This window comes from Schistocerca americana, chromosome 3 (assembly GCF_021461395.2).
Source record: "Schistocerca americana isolate TAMUIC-IGC-003095 chromosome 3, iqSchAmer2.1, whole genome shotgun sequence".
NCBI classification, from domain to species: domain Eukaryota; kingdom Metazoa; phylum Arthropoda; class Insecta; order Orthoptera; family Acrididae; genus Schistocerca; species Schistocerca americana.
Window position 1 is genome coordinate 962,583,345 of NC_060121.1, and position 17,266 is coordinate 962,600,610.

Consider the following 17,266-nt stretch of genomic DNA (forward strand, 5'->3'; position numbering starts at 1 on the left):
GGAGCATGTAAGATCTTCAACAGAGAGAATACTGTTGCAATCAGTGCTTACATAAAACATTAGCAACGATGAACAACAATCAGTGAGCAGCTGATCCTGGTGCGTATCACAGAAGAAATGGAAAACAAACTGTACTTTTGGCCATATTGGTTCATGATATTTTTATTCTGACAAAAAGTGGAAGCTCAATAACCTGTTTCCAGAAACAACTTCAGTCTGAATTCGATATGCATGTTTTAGGTGAAGTGAAACAGTATCTCTCTATGAAGAACATAAGAAGTGACAATGGAGAAGTATTGTCAATTGACCAATCAATGTAGCCTACACAAAGAGACTGCGTGACAAAAATTTGGAATGAAGAATTGTAAGCCAGTTTCCACACCTGTGGAACTGACAGTGAAGATGTCAGTAGTAGAGATGATAAAAGGTGTACAAAGGCAGTCCAGTATCTTACTTTGAGGCAGTGAGAAGTCTTTTATAATTAGCTCAAACTTCCAGGTCAGATACTGCCTTTGCAACTAATATTGTCAGCAAATTTTACAAAGACCCTAAAATTAAACATTGGGTTGCTGTTAAAAGAACATTCAGATATTTAAAAGGAATGGTTGATTACAAATTAAGGTAATGTAAGACAAGAACCTAGAATCTGGAGTGTTACAGTGGTGCAGATTGGGAAATTAACTGTATAACTGGCATTCTATTACAAATACCGGTTTCAAGTTGATGGGAATACCAATACCCTAGTCTTGCAAGGAGCAAAGAATAGTGCATTTGATTCCTGATGACACTGAGTATATGCATTGTCTTTCACCATACAAAAAGTGCTATTTTCAAGGACTCCAATAGGTGAAACTGAGCCACATACAATTATTGTGCTGACCCATGTATTTTACAACAACAAGAGCACTACGAAATTAGTTCAGAACCAAATAACAAGTGTGCAATCCAAGTTCATTAATATGAGGCACCATTTTATTAGGTACCATATAAAACAAGAGGACATTACGGTAAACTATTTGTGTACTGAATAAATGTTTATCGAACAAGTCTCTCATTAAAAATAAATTCCAGAAACTGAATGACTTAACAAAATAAAGTTCCATGCATAGTGCTTTGAGGTGGTGGTGTGTTCAAGATTGCTGTCCGCAAACAAAAATATTTGTTCAGCTGTGCACTCATTAAATAGTGTTTCTCCAGCAATGCTATTTTACTGTGCAAATAAATAATTCAAAAATAACCTTCCCATTGAGAAACACAACTGCAGTTAAAGCAGAATGGCGGCTACACAGGGAGTGCACATATACAGTACTGTATAAGAGGAATAGTGTTGATAGCTGATAAGTCAGATAAGTGTTTCATCATATTTTACTATTTGAATAGTGGCAATACAATAAAGTCTTATAAGACAATATTACAGTACCATTCACATTGTGTGCTGTTGCTGAAGATGAATGTAAAAAAAAACTGTGTTCTTACACAATGACACTATACCTCTCACATAAAGACTAATGCAAAGTAAAAGTGCATTGTAAGTACTCCTAAACATTTCACCAGCCACTATTTCCTCTCATGTTGATATAGTTCTGTTTCTTATACTGAGAAAATGGCTTGAGGGAAAGCAAATGTATCACATGAAAATGTTACCTGCAATCCAAATATGCCACAAAGATTACAAAAATATGTAGTTTTTGTGACTCAACTGGCATGTTCCACATCATAATAGTATGTGGATTCAAGGTAGGCTTACACACATTCACCTAACTGCTTGTCAAAATAGCAAAAAATATAGCCCAACAGGCATACAAATGAGAAGATTACAACAAAAATAAAAAGTACAGACTAATCACAGAAGCCACCTCATATAAATAGCCAATATGTGTGTGTGTATACAAATACAATGTACACACAAAGTACAGAAATAAGAATGAAATCCATGGCAACATAAGACTGAGGGAGGAAATGGTCTAAAATAATGACAGAGATCACTGGGTAGGATATGAGGAATGCAGAATAAAAGTATGGGGATGAACTGACCGGGACTAGTGTAGCAGGGGATACAACCCGTCGGCTTTGGACAATGACGTCACAAGTCGCCAATCGAGAAGCGATTCTTCTTAGTGTTGTAGCCCCCTTCAGTGGCTGATAAGTGTTTTTTGGCTTTTTAAAAAAAAATCTCACGAGATAGAATAAACAGATCCACTTTATTAAGCAATCAGTAAAAAAGCGAAACTGAAACATAACAGCAAAAGCGAAAATGGTAAACTGCTCTCTGGCGACTTGTGACGTCATTGTCCAAAGCCGACGGCTTGTATCCCCTGCTACACTAGACCCAACTGACCCCATATTAAGACAGCAGAACATTATCAGTATTAAATGTTACTGAGATAATGTACAGGTAAACTTGAAAGCTTGATAACAGTATACATTTCACCAACCAAAGTAAAAATGTAAATGAAATAATACTACATTCAGAAAATGAGAATATACACCCACTTCTAACTATTATAATATTATTCTGTGAGATGTTAAAACGACAGAGGTCGTAATATAATTTGGCTAATTCTATTATCTAGGACTTAATTATGAAGTCATTAAATCAAATGCTTTAAAGTAGCCCGAAAGATGTATGTACTAAGATAAAAACACTACTATTTCTACTGAAACATTACTCTGCAACATCTGAACACCTACAGGTACCACTACCAACAGCTTACAGCAGTTTACCAGAGTTTACAGAAAAGTAATTCCCATTTCAATTCATCCATTCATAAAAGGCATCCGTGTTTATACAGCACTCTAGCCAAATACAAACTAAACCTTGACTTGTCTTATTCTGAAGCGACTACAGGAACGACGCGTGTCGTGTCTCTGATGAGTTACTGTATGATTAACGATAAAAATTAATGTTTCATATGACTTCTCCTTTAAAGACACAAGGAAAAAATACAAATCAACATATAAAGTGGTTCGTAAAGCATCAGCAGACAAACAAAAACATATTCTTTTATCAAATCCTGTTACTATGTCTGTATTTACCAGTGATTTTGCTGCAGGGCTGATTTTATTTCTTTTGTTATTCGAGAATATTATCTTCTGCTATTACTCTGATTAAATCGCACCGTAATAAACACAGCAGCAGCAAGCAACAAAAGAGGGAACCCACAGATTTCGACACTATCCACAGCACAACTATCTGGCGCACAGTAACAAACATTTCCGTTTTGTGTACAATACAAACTAGCCTACAAACTTTAAATAAACACGCGCGATCAACTGCAGAGAACAGTAACAGTATGAGAAAAACTATCATTCTCAATTAACGCGCTCTTAAATCACTAAAAGGATACTCAGAATTAACATTTTTGTTGTTGGATCAAATGCCAGCACTTCTCCTTCTATTTCTTTGTTGTAACATGTTTTACAGACCACTATACTCCCAATACCGAACCATTCATTCACTCCTGCCATATTCTGTCTCATCTTCTCTTGTTTGCTATCACGTCGCTACAGTGTTGTTAACTGTTGAGTACTAGAAAGCTTTCCAGGGCTACCATTACGAATCTACAAATACGGAAGAAATGTTACGATTTGGTGCAATATCTATGGCGAGTTTCGTGTTTTGAATGCAAGCGCTCAGTATGTAAACAAAGGATAAGGAAGCAATAAGGCATAAGCTAATAATGGCGGCATACTTGAAGGAATTCGAAGAAGAATGGCAGACACACAAGAATCGGTTTATGGAATATTTGATTACTTTAAGCGAACCCGTCCCTGTTTACTTTCAAGGTAATGTTACTCATTTTTCGGAAACCCATTGTTTCAAGTGTCATAAGCCCTTGCGGTATATAAAATTGAGAATCTGGTGTGAAACAAGCATGTGGGCTGTCAGTTGCTAATTATACCTTGTGTTTACGGTCTGCCCTAAATGTATGACACCGGCATAGTGTATTGCTCCAATACACGGTTTTAGTCGAGATAATCATGCTAGTAGATTCGTCTCAGGAACTCAGATCTTCACATAGGTTAAAATACCAGTCGAAACGTAGTCGTGGAACATTTTCGCAATTCCTCCTGCGTTCTTGAAAATTATACCAGTCCAAATGCGAGTTAACGAACTAGCGCGCCCCCCCCCCCCCCCCCCCCTCTCCACATACACTATGTAGGTTGCGTATGTGTAAGTGGAAGACCAACAACAAAAATAAAAGTCAGCAATCATCAGACCAATATGGTATAGTTCTACATCTTTATACGCGTCAGTTTTTGTATTAGGTGTAATTAGCAGCGAAAATCATTGATGAAATCACACAACACATTCTGTGACAGCATAAGATTTAAGTGTTATGATTTTTGTAACACCATGCACATAACATTCCGTGCCATGTGTTTTTTTTTTATTTTTTTTTATATACAATCAGTAGCTCCCATCCATATTCTGTATCCCTTTTGCAAGATCTGTTGGGTACTTTTTTTCAAGTTAACTCATTAGTTGCTGTAAAACATACATTCCAAGTCAATGATTCCATAAAAGTGTTAACAAATCTCTTCTCTCAGATTAGTAACAGCTTAAGAAGGTTAAACCCTCATGTCACATATTCATTTTTTTAGTGGCAATGGCATACAACCTGTTTACTAACTTGTCAACAAGTTCTGCCCTGTAATTTTCCTCTTTCACACCTTCTCAAATATGTATGTGTAAAGTAAGTTTTTTTACATTCACTCATCATTATATGGTACATGTTTCCAGTTAAAAGTTAACAACTTCTGAAATCATAGAAGCGTCTCACATAAACTTATTAAAATATATACATCTTCCTCCTCCCTTCTGATTTATGTATTTCTTTAAAGCACCTGGTGTCTTCAAAAAGATTAATAATCCACAATGCTGCATCATTTTCTTTTGTGCCCCCATTTTATTGGTGGACAAGCAGCATTATTGGATTTTAGCAACTGGTTTCGTTTGAGGAAAACCTAGCTATTACATCTTTTGTGTATCCTCTTGTGCATAAATTTAACATTTAGCCATTCGGCATGTCCATCTGCAGAGTGCACCATGAGAGTAGTTTGCTTTTTCTTTATGTGCGTATTATAAACTTCTGCTAGCACACATTCGATTTAATTCAACCAATCAACTTGATTCCTTTTCACTTTTGAACATGTCATATTATCAGTCCGTTATGTCGTGCAGTTTTGCTGCCTGTGACAAACAATTCTTTAATTGAATTAGTTCTTCAGTTGTTGCTTCTTCAGTATGCAAGTTAAATATCAGTGGTGGTGTTAAGTGCTCCAGCCTTACTCCTTCCCTAATAGTGTCATGTTGCACCCCTTTGTTAGAGAGATAAAGAGGATTATTTAGTACTAGTCGTTGGCTTTGACCAGTGACAAAGCAACATGACAAACATTGTAAAGAAAGTGGGGACTATAATGTGATTAAAAGGTGATCCCCCTCCCTCCCCAAGCAGGCTAAGCTACAGATCAGTCTGTCACAACAACCAAGTTGTCTGCTTTTTGTTGGCTTCGCCAACTTGCAATGAAATTTTCACCCTCAACCCAATATTGATATTGGGCTAAGGTACAAATCAGCCTATCACCGCAACAGGCTTTTTGCTTTCGCGTCCATTAGCTTTGCCAACTCACTGCCAAACAGGCACTTTCCTACCTAAAATAGACTTAAGGGTTAATTACAGATAAGTCTCTCACCACAAGGTTTTTTTCCTTTTATATTTAATGGCTTCGCCAACTAACAACCAGACTGAAAATATGTATCAACAGGTGACATCAAAGCAGCCATTAACATCAGTGGCCAAAGCCAATGACTAGAATTGAATAGGTCTCTTGACCATCTCGGAGATACTATTTTGATTTGCTCCATTTGCAGAGGATGGATCCACCTTCTTTCTCTGTAGATGATGCTGCAGTGCCCAAGAATGGGAATCATTTTATTCCAGTCCACATTTTCAAAAGCCAGCTCCATATATATGAATACAGTGTTTGTTTCTGTGTTTCTCTAAATCTGCCCGTTATTGTTAGCCATAGTACTGAAATTATATCTTGAATGCTCATACTTCTACTGGACCAAAGTTATTCCCCTCTTTATTTACTTTCAGTATCATATTCCTGTCTTTGATAAAGTACTCTGGTAATCGTTCTTGACGCATGTTGTACCAGGTTAATTCTGGGATAGTTTTCGCATATATCTGCTGTTGCTTTCTTAGGAAGTGTATTAAGCCTCTACTCCCCCAAAACATGCTGGAACTCTTCCCTTCATGAGCTTGTGTAATTCTTGCTCTAGTGTCCATGAGAGTGCTGATTGTGGTTCATCAAAACTTGAAGCTCTATAACTTCATATTTAGTGCAAAGATTTTTGAAATTCATAAATATGAATTCACTGCCTCTGTCATCCTCTAGTGCAGTGTAATAATTTCCCCTGGGCAACTATGAATCTTTTGTGGACACTTTTTCCATTTTCTCACACTTTATGCTATTTCGTTTCTGTTTCATCTTTCTTATTTTTAATTGCTGTGCTTCTAAAAATGTTTGTTCATAAGTCTGTGTACAGCATCTGGGTTACAGTGTTTCAATTTTTTTTTTCATCTCATGATGTATTTCCAGCTTTTCATTATTAGCTATTCTAGGGAGGCCATCCAGAAAGTAATCTTTGTTAGGCTATGAATGAAAAATAACAATAGTTGAAGGAAATGTATTATAAAAATCTGAAAACAATGCCTTTATTTCTGTATATCATTTTAGTACAATGTCACCATTTGGATTTAAACTTTTGCCATACCTTTTTAATTAGTTGACAAATTTTCTCTGCATAAAATTGTGGCACTTGAAATTGCAGCCAACCCATGAAAAACCTAGGAATTGTTCCTCGGAGCCAAAGTGTTATGAGCCAAGCCATTTTCTCATGCGCATAAGAAAGTGGAAATCACTGGTAGGATCTGTAGGGCATATGTCCAAAAACATGTCATTTGAATTGGCACAATACTTTAGTGCTCGCCATATAGTGTCTTGCAAAACAACCCACCAGTAGTTGAGAAACCATGGCACTTGTTTTGAGTGGATTCTCTCTTTTTTCTGAATGTCTCATAGTAGGCTTGAGAATTAATTATCCTTCCACAGCACAACACCCACAAACAAGGTTCCCTTATTGTCCCAAAAAATAGTTGCCAACCTTTATGGTTGGCAGAGTTTGGCATACTTCTGTGATATATTAAGGTAGTACAACCCTAATTAGTGAAGTTCGGTGGCAGGAGGAACAAGACTTTTGGTCAGGTGATTACAGGGTTATAAATACAAAATCAAATAGGGGTAATGCAGGAGTAGGTTTAATAATGAATAAAAAAATAGGAGTGCGGGTTAGCTACTACAAACAGCATAGTGAACGCATTATTGTGGCCAAGATAGACACAAAGCCCATGCCTACTACAGTAGTACAAGTTTATATGCCAACTAGCTCTGCAGATAATGAAGAAATTGATGAAATGTATGATGAGATAAAAGAAATTATTCAGGTAGTGAAGGGAGACGAAAATTTAATAGTCATGGGTGACTGGAATTCGTCAGTAGGAAAAGGGAGAGAAGGAAACATAGTAGGTGAATATGGATTGGGGGGAAGAAATGAAAGAGGAAGCCGCCTTGTAGAATTTTGCACAGAGCATAACTTAATCATAGCTAACACGTGGTTCAAGAATCATAAAAGAAGGTTGTATACATGGAAGAATCCTGGAGATACTAAAAGGTATCAGATAGATTATATAATGGTAAGACAGAGATTTAGGAACCAGGTTTTAAATTGTAAGACATTTCCAGGGGCAGATGTGGATTCTGACCACAATCTATTGGTTATGAACTGCAGATTGAAACTGAAGAAACTGCAAAAAGGTGGGAATTTAAGGAGATGGGACCTGGATAAACTGGAAGAACCAGAGGTTGTAGAGAGTTTCAGGGAGAGCATAAGGGAACAATTGACAGGCATGGGGGAAAGAAATACAGTAGAAGAAGAATGGGTAGCTCTGAGGGATGAAGTAGTGACGGCAGCAGAGGATCAAGTAGGTAAAAAGACGAGGGCTAATAGAAATCCTTGGGGTAACAGAATAAATATTGAATTTAATTGATGAAAGGAGAAAATATAAGAATGCAGTAAGTGAAGCAGGCAAAAAGGAATACAAACGTCTCAAAAATGAGATCGACAGGAAGTGCAAAATGGCTAATCAGGGATGGCTAGAGGACAAATGTAAGGGTGTAGAGGCTTGTCTCACTAGGGGTAAGATAGATACTGCCTACAGGAAAATTAAAGAGACCTTTGGAGAGAAGAGAACCACTTGTATGAATATCAAGAGCTCAGATGGCAACCCAGTTCTAAGCAAAGAAGAGAAGGCAGAAAGGTGGAAGGAGTATATAGAGGGTTTATACAAGGGCGATGTACTTGAGGACAATATTATGGAAATGGAAGAGGATTTAGATGAAGATGAAATGGGAGATAAGATACTGCGTGAAGAGTTTGACAGAGCACTGAAATACCTGAGTCGAAACAAGGCCCCGGGAGTAGACAACATTCCATTAGAACTACTGATGGCCTTGGGAGAGCCAGTCATGACAAAACTCTACCATCTGGTGAGCAAGATGTATGAGACAGGCGAAATACCCACAGACTTCAAGAAGAATATAATAATTCCAACCCCAAAGAAAGCAGGTGTTGACAGATGTGAAAATTACCGAACTATCAGTTTAATAAGTCACAGCTGCAAAATACTAACACGAATTCTTTACAGACGAATGGAAAAACTGGTAGAAGCGGACCTCGGGGAAGATCAGTTTGGATTCCGTAGAAATGTTGGAACTCGTGAGGCAATACTAACCTTACGACTTATCTTAGAAGAAAGATTAAGAAAAGACAAACCTACGTTTCTGGCATTTGTAGACTTAGAGAAAGCTTTTGACAACGTTAACTGGAATACTCTCTTTCAAATTCTGAAGGTGGCAGGGGTAAAATACAGGGAGCGAAAGGCTATTTACAATTTGTACAGAAACCAGATGGCAGTTATAAGAGTCGAGGGGCATGAAAGGGAAGCAGTGGTTGGGAAGGGAGTGAGACAGGGTTGTAGCCTCTCCCCGATGTTATTCAATCTGTATATTGAGCAAGCAGTAAAGGAAACAAAAGAAAAATTCGGAGTAGGTATTAAAATTCATGGAGAAGAAGTAAAAACTTTGAGGTTCGCCGATGACATTGTAATTCTGTCAGAGACAGCAAAGGACTTGGAAGAGCAGTTGAACGGAATGGACAGTGTCTTGAAAGGAGGATATAAGATGAAAATCAACAAAAGCAAAACGAGGATAATGTAGTCAAATTAAATCGGGTGATGCTGAGGGGATTAGATTAGGAAATGAGACACTTAAAGTAGTAAAGGAGTTTTGCTATTTGGGGAGCAAAATAACTGAGGATGGTCGAAGTAGAGAGGATATAAAATGTAGACTGGCAATGGCAAGAAAAGCGTTTCTGAAGAAGAGAAATTTGTTAACATCGAGTATAGATTTAAGTGTCAGGAAGTCGTTTCTGAAAGTATTTGTATGGAGTGTAGCCATGTATGGAAGTGAAACATGGACGGTAACCAGTTTGGACAAGAAGAGAATAGAAGCTTTCGAAATGTGGTGCTACAGAAGAATGCTGAAGATAAGGTGGGTAGATCACGTAACTAATGAGGAGGTATTGAATAGGATTGGGGAGAAGAGAAGTTTGTGGCACAACTTGATTAGAAGAAGGGATCGGTTGGTAGGACATGTTTTGAGGCATCAAGGGATCACAAATTTAGCATTGGAGGGCAGCGTGGAGGGTAAAAATCGTAGAGGGAGACCAAGAGATCAATACACTAAGCAGATTCAGAAGGATGTAGGTTGCAGTAGGTTCTGGGAGATGAAGAAGCTTGCACAGGATACAGTAGCATGGAGAGCTGCATCAAACCAGTCTCAGGACTGAAGACCACAACAACAACAACAACAACCCTAACCATTCACTGCTGTTTTGTTTCCACTTTAGCAAAGGGAACACATGTCAGTCACTGGTCATGATTCTGACACAATGTGCACAATATTTATTTCTCAATAATTTCACTTCTCGTGATTTATATTATTGCTGTTCACTTACAGCATTATTGAATTTTAGTTGTTTGTTAATTCCTTGTTGGCATCTACTTTGAATGGCTTTCCTTATTGGTCCTTATACTTTTTCTGCTGCATTTACTACACCTCTTTTGAGGTTATTCTATTAGTTTCCCATGCCAGCAACTCCTTGAAGTGTCATTATTTTTTTTTGCCACATGTTCTTCCTAGGTGATCTGTTTCCTTTAATTTGTCTGGCATCAGAACAGTTGAGAGCCATTCTGTGCACCTGCCCCATTTAAAGTTGTTATCATGCATTCAGATTTCTACATGGAACACTATTTTTTTGTTTCATCAAATGTAGTTTTATGTTTATTCAATAGGCTGATTTCAGCAACCAAGTATTTTTCTGTATCATGATTTTTATTAATGCGCCATTGGTACTCTACATAAAGTTAAGAAACGGTATGCATTGATTCATTATTATTGTTTCTACTCTTTTAAGGAACGCTGCTTTCAAGACTGCGTAACCAATAAAAGATAATCAGATGCAGAATGTCTTTCTTCTTGGGTAAATGGGAAGCAAGTTTTATCTTTTATCTGCCTAGGATCCAACCTGGTTTGCTGTCTGTGTAGTGCTAAATTTTAGGAAATGAATTATGAAATGCCCACGGGCCCTACAGTGTTTTCAAAAGTGTCTATTCTCGTTATGGAACATTTTGAGGAATGTGACCTAATTCTGGTCCCCTTTGCTCGTCTTCATTGTATAATTCTGTTGATCGCCACACGCTGTTAAAGCTCTTCAGTTTCTCACTCATATGAGTAGCATGCACACTAACATCCACTTCACATTGTAATGGAGATAGAAGGCAAGCTGCTGCAATTAGAGATTTTGGTAGAATATAAACGAGATCCAGGCAACTCGGCCACTCGGTATATCACAAGTCAGTGAACACTGACTTATATCTCAGTGCCCAGAGCTTCCACCATACATCTCAGAAAAGGGCGATCTATAACTAATTCTGAGAAAGGCAATGTGGATTATGAGATAAAATAATTAAAGTATGCTATCATAAAATACCACTGAAGAGATCAAGATACTAAGTTAATCCTTTTCAAGAAACACACATGAAGATCTTCAGAAATTACAAAAATATCCACCAGTTGTACTTCTTCCTCTCTGTGGATTGCCTCTAGCAAAATAGATACGTTGCTGGGCAGACAAGACATTATTCCTATTTTACTACCACCAAAGAAGGTTAAAGAGGACCTGCACCTTGTTAAAGGCAATCTTTACTTCAGGGTCCACATAATTTACATAATCCCTTCTCAGTCCAGAAGTGACTACATTGTTCACATTGTCTGTACAGTTCCCTAACATTGTGCAGAACACCAACTGTGCACTAAAAATCATAATTTAGAAAAATCTATGGTTGCTAACCACAGCCTCACAAATTGAGCTCTCAGCTTTAAGAAACAACAGGAAAATTCACATGTCCAACAGGTATCAAGATGATCTTGGGCAGCATGACAGCGGCCAACTGTTCTTGATAAAGACAGTGGGGGTGACTGTCAAAATCTCTAATGTGATGTAGCAAGAACGGAAAATATTTTATACTTTGGTGCCATCTGTCCCAGCCTTTATCCTCCAACTTTTTCTTCATACTTGTCATCAACGAATGAAACATTTGTTCATTTATGCTTAGAATACTGAGAATGGATGACAGGAGCACAAAGCTGCGCTTACACCTTTGTATGTCTGATCTTACAGCTTCACTGTAACAAAATATAAATGTTAAAATTTTAACATTGGTATTGACCAAAAAAAAATCTGCACATATCAAACCTAATAAATCTGTTTAAATAACAGTGAGCAGCAACTATGGGACTTCAGTTCTTTTTTTTTTTTTTTTTTTAAAAAAGGACTGAGTATATGTGTAGTCTTTCACATCCCTGAGAATTCTGCTTCATAATGATACCTGCAGAACAGTGTTTATGGATGAGTGATGGATGTGCCTAATGTGAGTTATAGGGATTGGGTTACATGAAAACTACACTAGTGGCAGTGAGCAGGTAGAAACTTCGAACAGTACCATACCTAAAAGCAAATTTTCAAATACTCTAGCAGCTGAATTACAATCTCTGTCACTCTGTTCATAGCATAGTTTCTAAGCTGGTGTGTGTGTATATATATATATATATATATATATAAAAAAAACCAGAGCCAGGCAAATGTCAACAACGAGCAACGACCAGAACGCAGTACCGCCGAGATAGAAACGAAATCCAGAGTGAGTACCAGACTGACTGGACTAGGGCAGAGCGGGTCCCTATATACGAAACCAGAGGGAGTGGCTATTGGCCGCTGTCTGCACATGGCGTAGCTGTGGCGCCCTCGCTGCGCGAGAGCTGCTGCACGGAATAGCGGAGGCGGAGCCCTCTATGGGCTGACATTTGTTCTGGTGCGTGTTCGACTTCCGCGGCGGAAGGTATTAGAAAGAGGGGTGAAGGAAAAGGATTGGTGAAGTTTAGGAAATGGGGAAATTTATGGAAAAGTTACCCACAACCCAGTGATAGGGAAGACTTACTGGACAGGATGAGAAGGAAAACAGATTGTTGGAGACTGGACTGGAAGAAATTTGAAAACCCTATATCTTAAAGGTGGAAGATAGGGTAGTAAGCAAGACAGAGATTACTGACCAAGCATCGTGCAACAGTCAATAAGAGTGGAAAGCTAAGTACATTATTCATGGTAGGGATAGGGGATGAGAAAAGAGAGAGAGGCAAGAAAATAAAAGATATAGAAAATTGAAAGGGAGCGGTGAAAGGAACAGTCACTGAGAAGAAGTCCTGAGTCTGAAGAAAATAATATAAATTAAGACCACGTAGGTGGCAAGAATCAAGGACATGTTGTAATGCTAGTTCTCACCTGCAGAGTTCTGAGAAACTTGTGTCAGGAGGAAGAATCCAGATAGCACGTGTGGTGAAACGGGCATTGAAGTCACAACTGTCTTGTGGTAGAGCATGTGGTACAACGGGATATTGTGTTGCCAGTGTACACTCTGTCCATTCATCCTAACTAACTTAGTGGTAACATGTGCATGCTCGGTAACATTAGTCTTGATCTCAGTGCTTGTTTCACCACACATGAATCCTGGATTCTCCTACCTGACTCCAGTTTCCCAGAACTCCACAAGTGTGAACTGGCATTACATGTCCTCTGTTCTCACCACCCACCTGGCCTAAGTTTATGTTAATTTCTTCGCACTCAGCATTCCTTCTCTGTAGCTGTTCCTTTCTTCAATCTCTCTTAGTTTTCTACATCCTTATTTTTTCACCTGTCTATCCCCCCCCTACCTCTACCACGTATAATGTACTTAGCTTTTGTGCAGTCCCAACAATCAGTCTGTCCTTCTCAATCTGTCCATTGAGTCTTCCCTGACTCGGGGCTGTAGGCGACTTTTCCATCAATCTCCTTATTTCCTAAACCTCACCAGGTCACTTCTTTCATCCCTTTTCCTTCACTTAGGCCTTTCTGGTAAAAGAATAAGTCACGAACTACAAAAGCTTGCACATTTCCTTAACTTTTCTATGTGTTTGTTCCTGCCACTGCTTGGTTAAAAGATTGTTTAAAACTATCCAGTTACATTATTAAGTACTTAAATTTCTCTAATATGTAAAACTTCTCAAGTAACCTGTTTAAACATAAACTCAAATCTACTTACAGGGGAAGAGAGAGATGAACTACTGAATAAAATGCGACAAATGGTGGAGGACACTTGCGAATTAGATATAAGGCATGATGAAATGATTCGAACTACTAAGAGAATTGAAAGTAAGAAGAAGAAAGCTACTACAGGAGACTCTTCTGAAGTAGAATCTTTCAAGAAAGTCAGTATTTCAAATTAAGTATATGGTCTCCTTATAAATTCATTTGTATAATTCTTATATTTTGCTGTTTTGTCTTACTGACTTAGTAATTTTCTAGCTTGTGCCTAATTATTGTTGTTTACTGGCTAACTGTTTCACTGCATTAATTGTATTTTTTGACCCCCCCCCCCCCTCCACTCTCTCTCTCTCTCTCTCTCTCTCTCTGTGTGTGTGTGTGTGTGTGTGTGTGTGTGTGTGTGTGTGTGTGTGTGTCTGCTCCCCCCCCCCCCTCTCTCTCTCTCTCTCTCTCTCTCTCTCTCTCTCTCTGTCACACACACACACGCACAGAGAGAGAAAGAGAGAGAGAGAGAGAGAGAGAGAGAGAGAGAAGTTATTTATTGTAAATCATTGATGGAATTACATCACACAAGCTAAAATGCAGCCCCAATGTGAATTCTGTTCGCGAAAACACAGAATGAATTGGTCGACATTTGTAAGCAGCTGGAAATCAACCTGACTGCTGTCAAATGATTGTCAGCTGCTGCAAGTCATCGTGTTGGAAGAGCTACTGAGAGTAATGTACCTGTGGTACTGGTACCAAAGGTAACTCGAGTACTATCTGCTCCTGTAAACCTAACTCCTCTGCAGAAAGTATGAGATCTGTTGCTACACGTTCACTTGACTGTGAGTGGCATTTCAGTGGAAGAGTTAGGTATCCTTTACAGGTTCGTCAGGGACTGGGGAGGACTTGGGGTATTATACTGATCTTCCTAAACCAGAAGTTCGAGGCGCTGTCTTTCACTGAACCTGAAACTAAGCCAGTGGGACTCACTTCCCCTATTTTGGGGGAAACCGTTTTGTCCGGTGTCAAGAGAAGGTAAACTCAAACAGGTAGGGGTCTATTAATCGTCGACAAGTTAAACATACAGTGGATGATGCCCTTAGGGAAATGGCAGCAAGTAACAGGAAAGGACACCAGGTGTACTCAGTGTGTATGCCTTGGGGCCTTATTCAACATATTGAAGAAGCTACTCCAGCAACCATTGAGGAAATGAGTTGCAACCAGCTGCAGATTGTGGCACATGCTGGAACAAATGATGTCTGTTGTTTGCACTCCAATGTCATAGTAGGGTCATTCCAGCAATTGGCAGAGAAGGCAGAGAAGACCAGCCTTGCATGTGGAGTTTCAACCAAGCCCACAATTTGCAATATTTCCCCAGAACGAATCGTGGCCCTTTGGTTCTGAGTTCAGTGGAAGGATTGAACCAGAGACTTAGAAGGTTCTGTGACAAGGTAGCCTGCAAGTTCCTGAACTTACGCTATAGGGTTGAGAACCATAGGTGTGCACTATATGTAAGAGGCTGCTAATCAGGTAGCTGACTGTGATTGTGGGGTGCACACAAGGGCTTTTTATATTAGGCGACTCTCCATCCAATCCAGGTAACAATAGCTTTAGGAAACCCAGAAGTATCGGTGTATGATCAAAAGAAGTGCCTCCCACTAGTAGTTAATTGCCGAAACATTTGCAACGAAGAACCAGAGTTTGAATGAAGTTGCATGTGAGACTGTTTGGGCAAGACACAGTACCAGGGGTGGACATAAAATGATAACTGGGTCCTTCTGTCATGCACCAGACTCGTCTCCAATGTAACTGAAAACCTTAAATAACCTTTCAGTTCACTTGTACATAAGATCCCCAATCATACTGTAACCATCAGTGGAGAGTTTAATCATCCAACAATCAATTGTGAAAATTACATTTCTGTTAGTGTTGAGTGTGATAAGACATCCTGTGAAACATTACGAAATGCTTTCTCTGAAAACTATCTACGTAGATCAGATAGTTCCAAACCCCACTCATGGTAGAAATATATTGAACCTAATGGCAACAAAGAGACGTAACCTCTTTGAGGATCTCAACATTGAAACTAGTGACAGCGACCATAATGCAGTTGTGGCAACAGTGATTACCAAAATACAAAGGACAACTAAAACGAGAAAAAAATATATATGTTCAGTAAACTAGATAAAAAAATCAGTAGAGTCATATCTCAGTGAGGAACTTGAAACCTTCAGCACAGGGCAGGAGCATGTAGAGGAACTATGGCTCAAATTTAAAAGAATAGTTGACCATGGATTGATATCTTACCTGATAGAACAGTTCATAATGGGAGGGACCCTCCATGGTACACAGTCACAGAAAAGAAATAGAGATTATTGCATAATAGGTGTAAAACCAAGTGTAGGACTATTGACAGAGAGATGCTGAGTTTGGCAGTCAAGAGGGCAGTGACATTCATAGCAGAATATTGTCAAATGATCATTCACAAAACCCAAAGAAATTCTGGTCTTATGTTAAGGCTGGTAGTGACATCAAAGTTAGTGTCCAGTCTCTAGCGAATGAGACAGGAACTGAATTGAGGGTAGCAAAGCAAAAGCTGAAATACTTAATTCCGTTTTGAAATGTTCCTTTACAAAAGAAAACGTAGGAGAATTGCCCCAACGAGAGAAATGAGTGTTAGTGTCAGTGGTATTGAGAAACAGGTGAAATCATTGAAATTGAACAAAGCTCCAAGACCTGACTGAGTCCCAGTTCATCGGCAGTTAATCTATTACTAAGACGACGGTCATTGTTTAAAAGTTCCTGCACTCCCGCCACATTTTGATTCATGTGGCTTGATGATGGTCTCCCAGAGCGGTCGTCATCTTCAACGTTTCCGTGTCCATCTTTGAAACGTTTGTGCTACATGAAAACCATTGCACAGGACATGGTTTCTTCCTTAAAGGCCTCTTGAATCATACCGAGAGTCTCCGTGGTGGTTTTGTTCAGTCGCATGCAAAACTTAATCACATAACACTGCTCCAAGTGCTGCTCCATTTTCGCCTCTCTCACTTTTCGACCGAGGTCAATGACGTGCACTCGTGCTGCAAGGGATGCGCACTCTCCAGGATTCCGGAGGCAACTGCCGCAGTGTCAGTTCATACCCTGAGACCCCCCCACTACGTCCCCCTCCCGCCGGAACCGGTTCGCGCGCGCTCCCCTACTCAGAAATGAATCGGTCTTGAAACTTCTGAATCGCACCTTGTATTCTAAGCTCAAACATCATGAGATATCTCAAACAGAATGGCTTTCACCATGCTAACCAGCATGAATTCTGGAAGCATCGATCATGTGAAACCTAACTCGCACTCTTCTCACATGACATATTGAAAGCTTAGGATCAAGGCAATCATGCTGTATATTCCTATATTATATTGTACATATTTACAGGAGATAATGTGAACATCATTTTTCTGG

The 17,266-nt window shown here is 39.0% G+C and overlaps 2 protein-coding genes across 2 annotated transcripts in view; one reads left to right on the top strand and one right to left on the bottom strand.

The window, feature by feature from the left end:
• LOC124607095 (protein LSM12 homolog) overlaps nucleotides 1–3,505 on the bottom strand; it is a 38,056-nt gene extending 34,551 nt beyond the window's left edge. Inside the window, exon 1 of the mRNA XM_047139288.1 lies at nucleotides 3,348–3,505. Within this exon, the coding sequence (XP_046995244.1) occupies nucleotides 3,348–3,480 (133 nt within the window). The 5' untranslated portion in view covers nucleotides 3,481–3,505. The remainder of the gene's footprint in view (nucleotides 1–3,347) is intronic.
• A 79-nt stretch (nucleotides 3,506–3,584) lies between these two features.
• LOC124607093 (E3 SUMO-protein ligase NSE2-like) overlaps nucleotides 3,585–17,266 on the top strand; it is a 56,014-nt gene continuing 42,332 nt past the window's right edge. The window contains exons 1-2 of the mRNA XM_047139287.1: nucleotides 3,585–3,786; nucleotides 13,826–13,989. Of these exons, the coding sequence (XP_046995243.1) occupies nucleotides 3,681–3,786; nucleotides 13,826–13,989 (270 nt within the window). The 5' untranslated portion in view covers nucleotides 3,585–3,680. The remainder of the gene's footprint in view (nucleotides 3,787–13,825; nucleotides 13,990–17,266) is intronic.